Here is a 15,424-nt window from a genome sequence, read left to right on the forward strand (position 1 = left end):
GGAGTGACAATTATGTAATAAAAATAAAAAAATAGGTGTAGTTTTATGGTGATATGATTATTTATGAAAATAAGACTATTGTTCAGAGACGGACAACAATGATAAACAAGACTACTGTATTGGACGAAGAGAGTATACATTAATATACACTTCACTTTATATCATAACATCACTCAAATAAAAAACAAATAATCATTTCTCTCTGATCACATCACTTAAATTTTCGTGTCAAATATAAATATTGCATAATATTTAAGACGAAAAAGTAACATCTTAATCTTTTAAAAATATTTTTATATTCATTGTTGAAATATATTTCTAATACTCATTATTAATATAATATAATAATATTATTATTTTTTAATTCTCATTTTCTATACTTAGGATATTTTTACTCTCTCTACCCAAATATGCTTCTGCACTACCCTTTGCTGACCGGGTCAGCTGACCGTGGGTCAAAAAACGACGTCGTACGTCTGCTGTTTAATGGAGAAGATGGATCTGCACCGTCCATTGGTGTGGGCCCCATAAAATGAAGGGTCAGGATTGCTCGCAAGAATCACTCTTCTGGGCTGTCTGCTTCTTTATTCTGCCTGTGTTCATCAAATTCGATACTTTACTGTTTGCTGCTTAGAACGAAGCAGTGGTTCAACAAAAAGAAAAAAACAATCCCTCTCTCTCTCTCTCTACTATTTCTCTCTCTTTCTCACTCATAATTGGATTGGATTGGATTGTCTAGCTCTTACTACACTTCCCTAACAGTCTTGTCCATTTTAAGGATCTTTTGCATTTTGGGGCTTCTAAAATTGGGCAAAGTCTCTTTCTCTCTTTTTCTCCCATTGCCTACATTTCGATCATCAATTTTTTTTTTTTTAAAAAAAAAAATCCCATCTTGGATCGATAGTTTGATCTTTAAGGAAGTTATAGAAATGGCCATTTTAGAGGTTCTTGTTTGTGCATTAAGGAGTTGTACCTTGTACGTGTAGAAGCCATTACAGCTCAGACAATAAAATGAGAGATGAACAATCCAAGAAGGGCAAGGTTTGATATTATTTATTTTATTATTAGTATTTTTTTCATTTTTTTTTTTTTTTTTGGGCTAAAATACATTTTTCATTTACAATAATTAGCTTTCATGGTCAAAGAAACTGGTGAGAAAATGGTTCAATAGCAAGTGCAAAAATGAAGAGTTTCATGATGTTGTCAATGGAGGTGAGTGTAAGATTTCGACCAATATTTGGTAAGAAAATATTTGGCTGTTTTCTTTTTTAAATCAAATTTAATTTTCATTGTAAGAAAAGAAACCATTGTACACTGTACTATTATTCTTCTTCTTCTTCTTCTTCTTTATTTGTTTATTATTTTATTTTATTTTTGAGCTACGAAGCAGATAATGAAAGGGAATGGCGAAGTAGCTTCAGTGAAAGGGAGCCTTGGACGATCAAGAAAAGCAGAACAGGTTAGAGCATTGTAATGTTCTTACACTTCTGTTTTTATATATGAAGATTCGACTTTGTTCTTAAATGTAATCTTTTATTTGTAAATTTAAAACTTGTTTCTTCTTAAACAATCTCGGGGAAAAAAAAAAATGTAATTCATTAATAATATTTTTGCGTCCTACGTGCATATTTATATTTTCGTCCTTCCTATTTATTTTGCGATTTTTCTTTTATTTTTAAAAAAATAATTATATCTCTTTTAAATTTTTGTATCTACGATAAAGGAGCATGATATCCTGAGAGAGTAATACTACTATATTGATGAATGAATTTGTGTAAAATAGAAAATCAATAATACCCTTGATTTATACTCCCTCAGTCTCACGTAATATAAGCGCATTACTATAAACACGAGAATTTAAGTAAAATATAATTGGTAAATAATTAAGAAGTATGTTAGTATAAATAATTATTGTATTGTAAAAATAATTATAGATTTAGATTAAGATGAAAATACCTAACTAGTTTAATTGACATTAAAAAAATTTAAAATTTAAAATGTGATTAAAGTGTATAATTATATTTCTAAAAAAAGAAATGACAAATTATGTGGGACGGACGAAAATAGAAAATAGGGACAAATTATGTGAGACGAACGAAATAAAAAATATGAACAAATCATGTGGAACGGAGAAAGTACATAAGTGTAATTTTATTTTTGTAAAAAGGGGTAAAAGTGTAGTAGACTATATGAACTACAAATGAAAATGAGTTCTTTATCTGTTAGCTTATTTATTTGTCTAGTGTAACTTGTTTTATCGAATTTGGATTGCAAATTATTAGGTTTGATCAGAAATAATGACTGCAAATTCCCACGTTATTATAAAAAAATAAAAAATAAAATCAAGTTATTTAAAAAAAACTTTAAATGAAAAGTTTGACTATTAAAATTGAACGGAAATAATATAAAAATAGATAAGAAAAAAGTAGGTTGAAGGTATAATAAAAAATTTATTAAGAAAGTATGTGATTTAATTGTAGCGGCAAAATAGTTATTACATGAGCACGAATAATAAAATTATAGATGGATAAATTTTTTTACTTACATAAATTCGAAGAGTATAAATTAGCATAGTACAAAGAATTTGTAAGAGAATATAGCCGTTAATTTTGTTGTTTCTGCAGAAGAAAAGCCAGCAAGGAGCGTCGATCGATCGTTTTCCCGACTGCATTCGTTGTCGAGGCAGAGTCGAGGCTCTCTCGATCACCCTCAGATATTGAACATCCAAAATTACAGGTTTGTCCGATGGTAGACATCATTAATTTGCAACCTTTAACGTTGTTGATCGAAGTTCTTACAACGCTATACGCCTTTTTTTTTTTTTCGAGCATAGTGTCTTTGTGTCGACATGGAACCTCGGAGGCAGGTCGCCGCACAGCAATATGAACTTAGACGACTGGCTGCATTTGTCGCCTCCTTCAGACATTTACGTGCTCGGGTATGTATATTCATTACAATTTTTTCTTTCACATTTAGACATTACAATGGACTTCGATGGTGTTTCGATTATGCTAAATTACCAAATTTTAAAATTTTAAATTTTTAGGTGAATTGGTCATATTTAATAGGCTAAATTGCACAAAATTTACGAGGGGGCGAAATCTCTGTACTTTCAAAATTGCGTCAAACTCCCTCGTAGTTTCATAAACTCTGCATCAAATCCCCTCGTTCGTTATTATTTAACGGTGTCTAATCTACACGTGCCTCATAAAACATTAAAAAATTTTAACTTCAGAAAAAAAAAAAACAACTATTTTTTAGTATATTTACTTTATTGAAATTAAATAATAAGAATAACGAGTATATTTGTAATTTTAAGGGTTTAGAAATGAATATTCTAAAAATTATTCGCAATTTGGGCTCGTACTCGTCAAACATCGTTAAATAAGAACGACTGAAGGGGTTAGACGCAAAGTTTATGAAATCACAAGGAAGTTGGTCGCAGTTTTGAAAATATAGGGATTTTTGCGCTAAAATCACGAGTGAATTTTATGCAATTTAGCCTATTTAATATGATATCAGAGTAAGAACGTCTCATGTTTGAGCATAGCCAAAATTAAACCTTTAGTTGAGATTTCCGCTCAACGGATTTCTTACAACCACGTAGGTTCCAAGAAATTGTTCCTTTAAACGCCGGTAATATTCTCGGCGCCGAGGATAACGGCCCGGCGAAAAAGTGGCTCGCACTTATCAAAAGGACGCTACACGATGCTCCGGGAGATCGCAATCCCGTCGGGTGCTACATCCCGTCGCCTGTCATTAATCCCGTCGTCGAATGGAACGACGATTTCGAGGGATCGACGAGGCACAAAGCCTCGAATTTCTTTCACCGTCGATCCTTCCAAACGCCCGAATGCTGGAATACCGCGTCAATCCCACAACCGTGTCTCGATAGGCGATTCAGCGTTTGTGACCGCGCAATTTTCGGCGGTAGACGACAAAGCGACTTCGACCCGAACACGAGATCGTATAGGCCAAGTGATTGTTCTTCTAGTCATCGGCCGAGCGACTATTCGTCGAGCCGGCGACCGAGCGATTTTTCAAAATGGGGCTCGGACGAGGATTTTCTTACCGACGATGCAATGTCGCACTCGCCGACGTCGTATGCGACGTATGTCCAAATCGATGATGCAAATGCCGCACTCCCGGAAGGTTCTAGATACTCGTTGGTCGTGAGCAAGCAAATGGTCGGGATTTTTTTAACGGTTTGGGTTCGGAGCGAGCTGAGGGAACACATTCAGAACGTAAAAGTCTCTTGTGTCGGTCGAGGCCTCATGGGCTATCTCGGGAACAAGGTACGTTTGATTTATCCCGGTTCGATCCTTAGGATAAGTTTTTCGCCATTACATTACGATGTCTCAATATCGTTTTGCTGCAGGGATCGATAGCGATCAGCATGTTGGTTCATCGAACGAGCCTTTGCGTCGTTTGCAGTCACTTAACGTCGGGTCAAAAGGACGGCGACGAACTCCGGAGAAACGCCGACGTTACGGAGATTTTAAGAAAAACAAGATTTCCGAAAATTGATGGTTCGAATGTCGACGAAAAGTCCCCCGAGACGGTCGTCGAGCACGAGTAAGAACAATTCGTTTGCTTCGAAATAACGATGAACGTATCGATCGAAAGTATTGATTTTTTTTGCTCGTGAATGCAGTCGAATCATTTGGCTCGGCGACCTGAACTATCGAATCGATTTGCCGTACCGGACGGTGAAAGCGCTAATCGAAATGCAGAACTGGAGAGCCTTGTTGGAGAAGGATCAAGTAACTTTAACTTCTTACATATCCTGTCGAGAATTACTAGATTTGCGATGTAAGAATGACCCTTTCGATGTTTTTTCGACAGCTTCTTACCGAGCAGAGACGAGGCCGAGTTTTCGACGGGTGGGAAGAAGGGAAGATCTATTTCCCGCCTACGTACAAATACTTGCATAATTCAGACAAGTACGCCGGCGACAACATTCATCTCAAGGAGAAGCGAAGGACACCGGCGTGGTAAGAACGACTCATTCCTTGTTTATTACATTTTCCGCACGAAATTTTCGCCTGACTGTTTTTTTTGCATGTGAAGGTGCGATCGGATTCTTTGGTTTGGGCGGGGCCTCCGACAATTATCGTACACTCGAGGAGAATCCCGGTTTTCGGACCATAGACCGGTTTCGAGCGAGTTCTCGGTCGAGATCGAGGTTGTAAGGAAAAACACGAATAGTTTGGAATCGAAAGTCGAGGTCGAAGAGCTATTGCCAAATTCGCACTCGAATGGCTACACCGAACTTTGCTTCTTCTAAACGATCGGTCGAGACGGTATCTCGCGTCGTAATCTCGATCGTAATCTTTTCAAGTTCGACATTCCAAATGCCGTGTCGAATTTTTTGCGAAGGAGTCAAAGAAGAACGTGTTCAGTTACCCTACCCCAATGAATTATACCCCTATGTACCGACCATTTACCATCTGCCATGTGTATTCAATTATCCTACCCCAATGAATTGTGCCCCTATGTACCGACCAATCACCATCTGCCATGTGTAATCGGTACATAGGGGCACAATTCATTGAGGTAGGGTAACTGAACTCGTCCGGGGAATTACAACCTCAAGAATTGCTAGAGATTACTATGTGGTCCGAATACACCCACTCGATCGGTACACACTTTCGCTTTCTTGGGTTGGGTCGGATTCGAACGGTCCCATTCGTAGAGTTCGATGATCTCGGCGATCGAGTAAGGGCGATGGATTTCTCGGACTCGACATTTTTGGGTATCGATAATTTTTAACTATGTTGTATCTTTATGGTGTACTCAGCTTGATGAAATTCTTACATGGTAAAAATGTTTCGATTTTATTGCAGGATGTAATAAGGTGAAGATGATGCCAAAGCAGTAGGAATAGAGAAGAAGAAGAAGACTATTATGGAGCGGATATGTCAAAGTTATCTGTTGTGAAATTTGATTTATTACCTCAGTCATTCAATTTTTTTATGTTTTTTTTTTTTTTTGTCATTTAAATTTTAAAAGTAATTTTTTAATAAAAATATATATCAGTTTTTCAATTTTTTTTTTTTTTAATTTTAAAAAAGTTTATATTTTTATCTAATTTTCTTAACAGCCACTTGTCAAATAAGTATGTTTTGTTATGACTTAGGGAGTGTTCTATTTCAACATATGACATAATCCTATAGTATATAACCAGATGTGCATATTTTGACTGCAATGATTTTCCAAATAAGCACATTAAACCTTACGATTATATATATATATATATATATATTTACTTTTTTATTATTTAATTCTCTTATAAAAATATTTTATTCAATTCATATACTCCTTCCGCCTATTTTTAAAATATACTCTTTTCGTTCAGCTAGAAAGTATAGATATTTTTATTTTGGGATGTCCAATTACAAAGTAACCATTTCATTAAATACCCTATTTTTTTCACAAATACCCCTACTTTACATCGCATCATTATTTTTATATAAAAAGTAAGGGCAAAAATGCCATTTCACTCCGGCGGAGGGAGTATTTGTTTTAATGGAGAAGTTTAAATAGAGGAAAAGAGTAATATTTTTAAAATAAATAAGTAAGAAAAATATAATAATTTATGTTAATTAAAATTAATGTATAAAAGTCTGCATTTTGCCAATGATTCTTACTGCAAAAAGTCATTCTCAGTCTATTATTATTAAAACAGGGCAAAAGAAAAGAATGTGGAATGAACACGATCGAGTGATTCTTAGAAAGTCCCAGGACCCCAGCACCAAACAAAGATTGCATGACGTACTATAAACTCAACTGGCGCAGCGGTACAGGGAGTTCCCATGGATCTACAGTTGTAAAAAGAGTAAAGACAAGACCTGACTGCCCTGCAGGTGAATTTGTGGGAATGCCTCGCTTTGTTTGTTTTGTATTTTCGTCTTTAAAAATATTGATATTATATTGATAGTGAGTAAAAAATATGGATAAAGAATATTTTTATCTTTGTAAGTGTATTAATGTAAAAAACAGCGATAATTGTGTAATAATAATGAAAAAGTAAGAGTAGTTTTATAATGATATGATTATTTATAGAAATGATACTATTATTTTGGAACGGACAAAAATGGTAAACAAGACTATTGTATTGGGACGAAGGGAGTATGAAATAATGAATGGTATAATACTCCATCCGTCCCAATAAAATAGTCTTGTTTACTATTTTTATCCGTTTCAAAATAATAGTCTCATTTTCATAAATAATTATATCACTATAAAACTACATTTACTTTTTCATTATTATTATACAATTGTCACTATTTTTTTATACTAACACTCACAAGAACAAAAAAAATTTTTATCCCTATTTTTCCACCAAGTATTAATATAATATCAATATTTTTTAAATCATGTAGCAAACACAACCTAAACTATAGTTTTAGGACGAAGGAAGTATAATTTCTTCTTTTAAAAAATATATATTCTATATTTTCAACAAAAGAACACAATTTTCCTAATTTTCATTTTTCTAACGTTAACTTCAAAATAAAAGAAAAATCTATTACTATTATTTACTAAAAAATTATACTCTTTTCGTCATAAAAAAAAAAATATATATATATATATCCAATCAACGGACTATAGGTTTTTGAAAAAATAGAAATAAAAACTCTTTCTTATTATTATGGTAAAAAAAATGAAAAAAAATAGAATATTTTTAGTAAAAAAATGAAATTGAAATAAATTTAGATAATCACAAAAAAAAAAAAAAATTGTAAATAAATTTAAAAAACAAAGGAAGTACAATATATATCCGCTATGCTCTGTCCCACTCTAATGTACTACCTTTTTTTAAGTTTTCTAGTAAATTAGAAAAAATAATAAATAATACTGCAGTACTATTTTATTAGTGAGTAAAAGTATATAAAAGATTTTTATATTTTTGTTATTTTATTTTATTATAAAATAATTGTATGTGTAATAATATATTTATAATTTAAATAAAATTAAAGGTATTTAATATTAATTTATAATTACATTTACTAAAATTATGAAAATAATTTTGAATGAGAGAGAAAAAAAACGGTAGAAGTGATATTATGTGTTGAGACGAAAAAAAAAAAAAATTACTTTCAAACAATTTATTTTTTTAATTAAAGATATAAAATAACAAAAAGTGCATAATATATTAAAATTTATAATATAAATGAATAAATTTATTTCTTTTGATAACATGCAAAGTATGATACTCCCTCCCATGCTGCTAGGATGACCTATTTTGAATGAATTTTTATGTAATAGAGATTAATAAATTATTAATAATAAATTATGATATTATTTATTATTTTTTATATGATTAGTGTTGTTGATTTTTGAATATATTTAGTATTATATTTCAATAAAATATATATAATAGAAATATTATTTTATATATAATAAAATTTTATAGTACAAATAAATAAAAATATTTATTTATTAAAGAGATAAAAATGAAAGGATTTTGAGTGGATTAAAAATTTAATTTAATTAATTTATATTTGTTAAATGTATTTTAAAAAAATAAATTTATTTTCAAAATAGAAAATTGTGATCTTTTATGAGATGAAAAAAAAAAAAAAAGAATCATTTGGGATGAAATGAGTAGTATTTTGTAAGAAATTATTTATTTTTTAGTGGGAATAATCTGAAATGTAGAGTAAAAAAATACTATTAGTTTGAAATATTAAATAAACAAATCTCTACCTTTTCATTTAATTATTACATAAAAAAAATTAAAACACCTATTTATATTACATTATTAACAAAATAATAATAATAATAATATGTTTATGTACACATTTCTTAAAGTTTTGGATAATAAGCTCTTTTTTTAAAAAAAAAAAAAAAAACCTAATACATACCTATATAGTATATTTTTTCGTAAAATATCATATCAAATATTTAATTTTATATTATTTCTAAAAAATTTTGAAGTTAAAAAAAAAAAGAAAAAAAAAAAAACGGACTTGTCTAAAGGAAATCTTATTGATCCAAACCCCAAATTCCAATGGAAACATGTGTTTGTTTGGGAGATTAAATTGAATTTACACTATTCATCCAATTTTTTTTTTTTTTTTCACAAAAATATCAAATCAAACACCTATTTTTTATTTTTTATATTATACTAAAAATCAATTTTACATTCAAAACATCACATCAACACCTATATATATCACATCATACAACTATTCAAGTTCAAAATTTTTACTATTCAAATTCCAACTCAAAATCCAAACCCCCAAACAAACACATATATTTGAACGAATATTTTGAATTTTGAATTTGAATTTTTGAATGGTATCTGTCCCGATCAGCAAAGGACGCCCAAGTCCTTTCCAATTTTTTGTCTAATTTTTTATTTAGTCATCAAATTTGCTCAATTCCTTTTAATTTAGGATTAATACTCTACATAAATTTCTATATTATTATTATTATTATTATCATTATTATTATTTTAATTTATAATAATATATAATATTTTTATTTATAAATATATTATATAAAAAATAAAATATTTTATCTTAAATATTATTATATTTTGTAATGCAATACAATTTATTTTGTTCCGTTCATTTTTTTTTCTTTTTTACAACAACATTATAGTGTTAATGAAAATTTAAAAAATTAAGAAATGAATCGAGAAAGTTTTTATATTAATTTTTGTATACACACAAACAATCGAATGACTGTTTTAAATAAAAAAGAGTAAAAATCATTTTTTTTTTATCTCATTCAATATCATAATTATCAATTTTGGTCCAATTAAAAAAAATTATCAATTTTGGTTTTACTCAAATGAAAATTTATCAATTTTAGTTCCAAGATGGTTGATTGAGACTGAACACGGCCGTGCTGGCTTGAACATGGCCGTGTTGGATGACTCATAAGGTGACTGGGCGTCCCAGGCAGCCAACACGGCCGTGTTGATTACCCTGCACTTCTGAACACGGCCGTGTTCTGAACACAACCATATTTCTGTCAATGTCCTCAACACAACCATGTTCTAAGCCATCTTCTTTGTTATGTTCTCAACATAGCCATATTCTAGGATATGTTCACGACCATGTTTTCAATATAATCATATTGTAGGTCATATTTATTATTATTTTCACTTTTTGGTTAAAATTATTTGATATAAATATATACACTCCTTCCGTCTCATAATAAAGTATCCATTTTTCTATTTTAGTCCGTCCCATAACAAAGTATCAATTTCTTTTTTTAGTAATTGTACTATCTACCTAACATTATAAATACCCTTACAACTTACAATATATTACACAAATGCCATTACTTTTATATCACACATACTAATAAGGTTATTTTAGTCATTTCTACTTTATTACTATATCCCAATATAATACTAATATTTCTAAAATTACGTGCAAAAAACGAATGAATATTTACTTCTAGGATGAAGGGAGTATTTATAATGCAACAAAAATATTTTTACAATTATTTCATAATATAAAAAATAATAAATTTTTAATATTTTAAAAATATATAAAAATAATAATATATTAATATATATTTTTAATAATAATCCCTCCGTCTCACTTACCATGTCCATATTGCCGTTTTTATCCGTCCCACATCACATGTCACTTTCCTTTTTTGAAAAATAATTATACACTATTTTTTAATTTAATTTTTTTTAAAAATTTTAATTAGTTATCTTAATTTTAATTTATAATTATTTATATTATATGATAATTATTTTCGCTAATATATTTTTAATTATCTACTAATTATACTTATTTTTAATTATCGTATCTACAGTGACCCAGACATCTAACGTGGGACGGAGAGAGTATTATTTTAAAATATTAGTTTGAATAATAAATTTAATTTATAATTTATAGAAATAATTAATTAAAAATAATATTTTAAAATTTTTACTATAAATTTTTAAAAATATATATAATGATTATTAAATATATATATTAATATATTATTAATTTTATGTATTTTTAAAATATTAAAAATTGATTATTTTTTATATTATGAAATAATTGTAAAAAAATATTTTTGTTGAATTATAAATATATATATATATTTATATCAAATAATTTTAACGAAAAAGTAAAAATAATAATAAATATGACCTACAGTGATTATATTGAAAACATGGTCGTCAACATAGCTTAGAACATGGTTGTATTGAGAACATGGACAAAAGCATGACCTAGAACATGGTTGTGTTGTTGAGAAAATGAGCAGGAATATGGTTGTGTTCAGAACACGGGCAGGAACACAGCCGTGTTCAGAAGTGCAGAGTAATTTCAACACGGCCGTGTTGGCTTCCTGGGACGCCCAATCACCTTCTGAGTCATCCAACACGGCCGTGTTCAAGCCAACACGGTCGTGTTCAGTCCCAGTCAACCATCTTGGGACTAAAATTGATAAATTTTCATTTGAGTGGGACCAAAATTGATAATTTTTTTTGAATGAGATCAAAATTGATAATTATGATATTGAATTAGACCAAAAATAATTTTTGCTCAATAAAAAATATGCTTGAAATAAGTTGAAACTAAAAATAAACAGTAAAAATAAAATAAAATAAAATAAAATTGACAACTTTGTCCCCGGAGCCGCAAAGCTGGTTCCGTCACTGTCCCTGATATAATGCTAAAGTAACCGTAGATACGAGAACTTAGGATGTGTGTGATTAGTAAATAATAAAAAAAAATATTAATAAAAATAATTATTATAATATAATAAAATAACTATAATATTATTATGAAGATAACTAATTAGTACGATAAAAATAATAAATTATATATTATAAAATTTAAAATATAATTAAAATGTATATATATATATTTTTAGAAATGATATGATACGTGAGACGGAGAAAATAAAAAATTTGAATTTGAATTTAAATTGTTATATGATATGATATAAATAAATATTTATATATAAAATTAATTTTTAATATAATATAATATAAAAAATAATATTTAATTTTAATATTTAAAAAAAAAAATAGTTAATATCAAAATTATATCAAAATCCTTGAACCAATTTTTTACTATTTTTTTACTATGTGCAGTGGTAATTTTACAAATTCCTTTTGCAGTACAGGAAAAAAGTGGGCAAAGAAATATGGAGTGCACGCACTGACAAAAAACAGTAATAATTATTACATTGAGCAATAGTGAATGAGGCGAGGCGATCGCATGATGCATGCTTGCAATGCCTATAAATTTAATTAAGAATTGGTTGGTTTTACTTATCTAAAATATTAAATTGAAATCCACACTATTAGAAAAAATAAATAAATAAAAATTGATAGTTGCAAAAATTTATTGTATATTTAATTTGCGATAATTAAAAATTACGGAGGCAAATTTCATGATAAATTTATGTTACAATTTTTTAGTTTGCTATTCTGTGGGTTATATTTGTAGAAAACGTCGTAAGTAATTTTTCGTGACTATTTAAAATAATGATTTATGTAACGAAAATGTTTAAAATATTTTTATTACGTGTCTTTTGACTATTTTGTCACAAATATTAACACGGTAAAATTTCCTTGATTTTTTAAAATTATGACATAAGTAACAAAAACAACCACATTTGTTTTTTAATTATCATTACTAGTTATTTAAAGTAATAAAAAAATTATTAGAATACTTTCAATATTTTTATTTTTTTTTTTACCGGTAATGTAATTGAATAAATTTTTGCAAGTATTCATAACTATTTAGAATGAAAATATAAGTACTTAAATATTTCCAAAATCTTAATTTTACATTTATTTTTATATAAAATTTTTAATTACGTACAATTACATACTAAATAATTTAATTTAATTTATTACATATATTAATATAATATATTATTTAAATATTTATATTTACGGTGTGGATAATAGATTTAGTAATTGTATTGTTAACTTTGAATTTTATGTGATATATTTATAAAAATAAAAGATTGAGTTTAAAAAATAAAAATTAAAATAATTGATGGGCAATCAATGAAATTCAAGAACTCATTTGCAACACCAAAAAAAAGAATAAAATAATATATGTTAAATAAATTTAATATTTTTTATATTAAATATACAAGATCAATTTTTTGATAAAAATTTGTGATAAAATATTAAATAAGTATGCATATAATATTAATAAATAAATTTATAACCAATAATATTTATATAGTTATAATATAGAAAAAATAAAAATAAACACTTTAAAATAGATATCTAAGTTGACGTAAAATTATTTTAATAACTATACAACTTTCGACATTTGCAAATTAAATTGAAAATTATGGTACAGTGGTTATCTTACAGCTTGAGGGAAAAAAAAAAAAAAAAAAAAAAAGAAATCATTACCTTTAGAAAAAAATTTATGGAATTTGAGTTCAATTTTTTTTGTTGTTGTTGTTGTTTTTTTTTTTTTTTATTATTGGTTTTGAATGAGTTAGGATCATAGACATTTCTTATGTGAAAATTTGAAGAAATTGGGGTGTGTTTGTTTGGGTGAGATTAGTTATGAATACAAAATTTTAAATTTGAATAATTGTTTGATGTGATATAAATAAAAATTGATGTTGTATTCTGAATGTAAAATTAAAGTTTAGTGTAATATAATAAATAAAAAATAGATATTTGATTTAATAGATATTATGAAATTATTGTCATAAAATTTTGGTCATTGAAATTTTTATGGAAACCATTATTGGATCCAAACACAAGCATGCATAATTTGTGGCCCAATTGAATCATGGCCCTAACCCATATCCTTGATCCACCTCTGCGACCCACGATCCGTGACCCGTGAATTGTTGACCCGCGTCTACCTTTTGCATTGTTCTTGGACCGTCGGATGTAGGGCTTGATTTTGAGCCCTTGATCTCTTCTTACCCTTTTATAATATATTTACTTTCACCACTCTCCTTACTCACCTCTCACTATAGATATTTCTCTCTCGCCTCTCACTAAATCCAAGCTTGCGATTACAGTTTCTTCTCCGGCGACTTTCGACGAGCTTCTTTCTCTTGTTTACTATGAAGATTAGAGGTGCTTTCAGTACCCCTGTCTCGATTTGAACTACAAGGGGTTCGACATCGAGTTTAACCTTCAGTTTGTGTGGTTCCTTCTTATTTGGCCGCTGCTTTGCCATTGCTTTGTTTTTCCTTACTTGTGGGGGGTTTTTTTGGTTTAGGTTGAGGGTTTCAGACCGGGTTGATTGTGTATGTCGCGCTTTATGTGTGCTTATGTCGATTTTGTATTTTGGTGGGTGATTTGGGGGCTGAGCTTAAACCAAATCATAGTTCAAACTTTGCTTTGTATTTTCGTTGATTTTTTCTTTAATAAAATCAAGTTTGGGTACTTTATATTTCATTACATTTATAAATAATGAAAAATAAATCAACTCATCCAAACAAACACATTTCATTCGTTACAGGGAAAATAATTGCAAGGAAACACCTAAAAAGCAAAATTTGTACAATATTTTTCAAACACAAAGAAGTTTAACACAGTTTTTAAATCATAAAAAAGAATTATACAAACTTTATAAACTACAAATAAATTATGAGCAATTTTGCACATAAATAGAATCGAGGAATGTTTTCACTTTAAGTCATAGTGAATATTTTTCGTTCACTATTCATGATATCACAATTAATGACAATAAACGTGAAACAAAGAACAATAAGCATATTTGAAGCAACAATAGTTTTCGATTAACTCCACAAGATGACGCACAATCCCAGTGTCGAGGGATACTGAGCTTCGGGCGATCAAAACTGTCATTTGTCGAAGAATCTCTTCCCATTGAATTCAATGGCGCTTCGCTCACTTTTGAAGGCAATGGCAACACCGATGGGAATGGTGGTGGTGGAAAGGTGGCTATTGGCGGCGCAATTACCCGACGATGTCGTAGTTCTAATATTACCATGGTCAAGTTAGCATGGAATAATGAATGCTATTAATGTTGACAAAAAAAATCTTCAATAGAAGGCACATTGATTTGCTTTAGGATGTTTTTTTTGTCAAAATGAATCAATACATTTTCTTAAACATATTAATATATTATGCATATTCATTATTTTTATATTATCTACACAATTCTCTATATTTCACGTAAAAATTATCATTCCAAAAACAAATACACTAAAATTTTTCGGATATTATTCTATAACTAATGATATTTTATTTATGCATATATATTATGTGAAATTTGAGTTTCTTTACTCTTTTCTATTAGTTTTTAAAATTAATAATTTAAAAAATTCTCTAAAAAATTAAATTAAATATATATTTTTCTAATCTATTTTATGTTAGATTAGAAATTACTTTTATTTTAAAATATTATTTTAATATTTATATATATATATCATATTTATATAATTATATTTAACAATATATTTTAATTTCAATACAATAAACAGATCACATGTC

At 28.6% G+C, this 15,424-nt stretch overlaps 1 protein-coding gene across 3 annotated transcripts; it reads left to right on the forward strand.

Moving 5' to 3' along the window:
* Positions 1-635: 635 nt before the first annotated feature.
* Positions 636-6,760, forward strand: LOC127266552 (type IV inositol polyphosphate 5-phosphatase 7-like). Of its 3 annotated transcripts, XM_051296823.1 has the most exons (12): positions 636-1,041; positions 1,131-1,212; positions 1,391-1,459; positions 2,625-2,736; positions 2,834-2,938; positions 3,608-4,295; positions 4,379-4,575; positions 4,655-4,763; positions 4,846-4,994; positions 5,071-5,755; positions 5,847-5,926; positions 6,689-6,760. In XM_051296823.1, exons 1-10 carry the CDS (start codon positions 1,012-1,014, stop codon positions 5,285-5,287), a joined length of 1,758 nt encoding a protein of 585 aa, XP_051152780.1. In that variant the 5' UTR covers positions 636-1,011; the 3' UTR covers positions 5,288-5,755; positions 5,847-5,926; positions 6,689-6,760. The 3 variants fall into 3 exon arrangements, with proteins under 3 accessions (XP_051152780.1, XP_051152781.1, XP_051152779.1); XM_051296824.1 differs by lacking the exon at positions 6,689-6,760 and having other exon boundaries at positions 1,131-1,240; positions 5,847-5,960; XM_051296822.1 differs by lacking the exon at positions 6,689-6,760 and having other exon boundaries at positions 5,847-5,960.
* Positions 6,761-15,424: the final 8,664 nt, after the last annotated feature.

The sequence above is a fragment of the Andrographis paniculata genome, unplaced genomic scaffold (genome assembly GCF_009805555.1).
Source record: "Andrographis paniculata isolate CXL003 unplaced genomic scaffold, ASM980555v1 Contig76END, whole genome shotgun sequence".
Lineage (NCBI taxonomy): Eukaryota > Viridiplantae > Streptophyta > Magnoliopsida > Lamiales > Acanthaceae > Andrographis > Andrographis paniculata.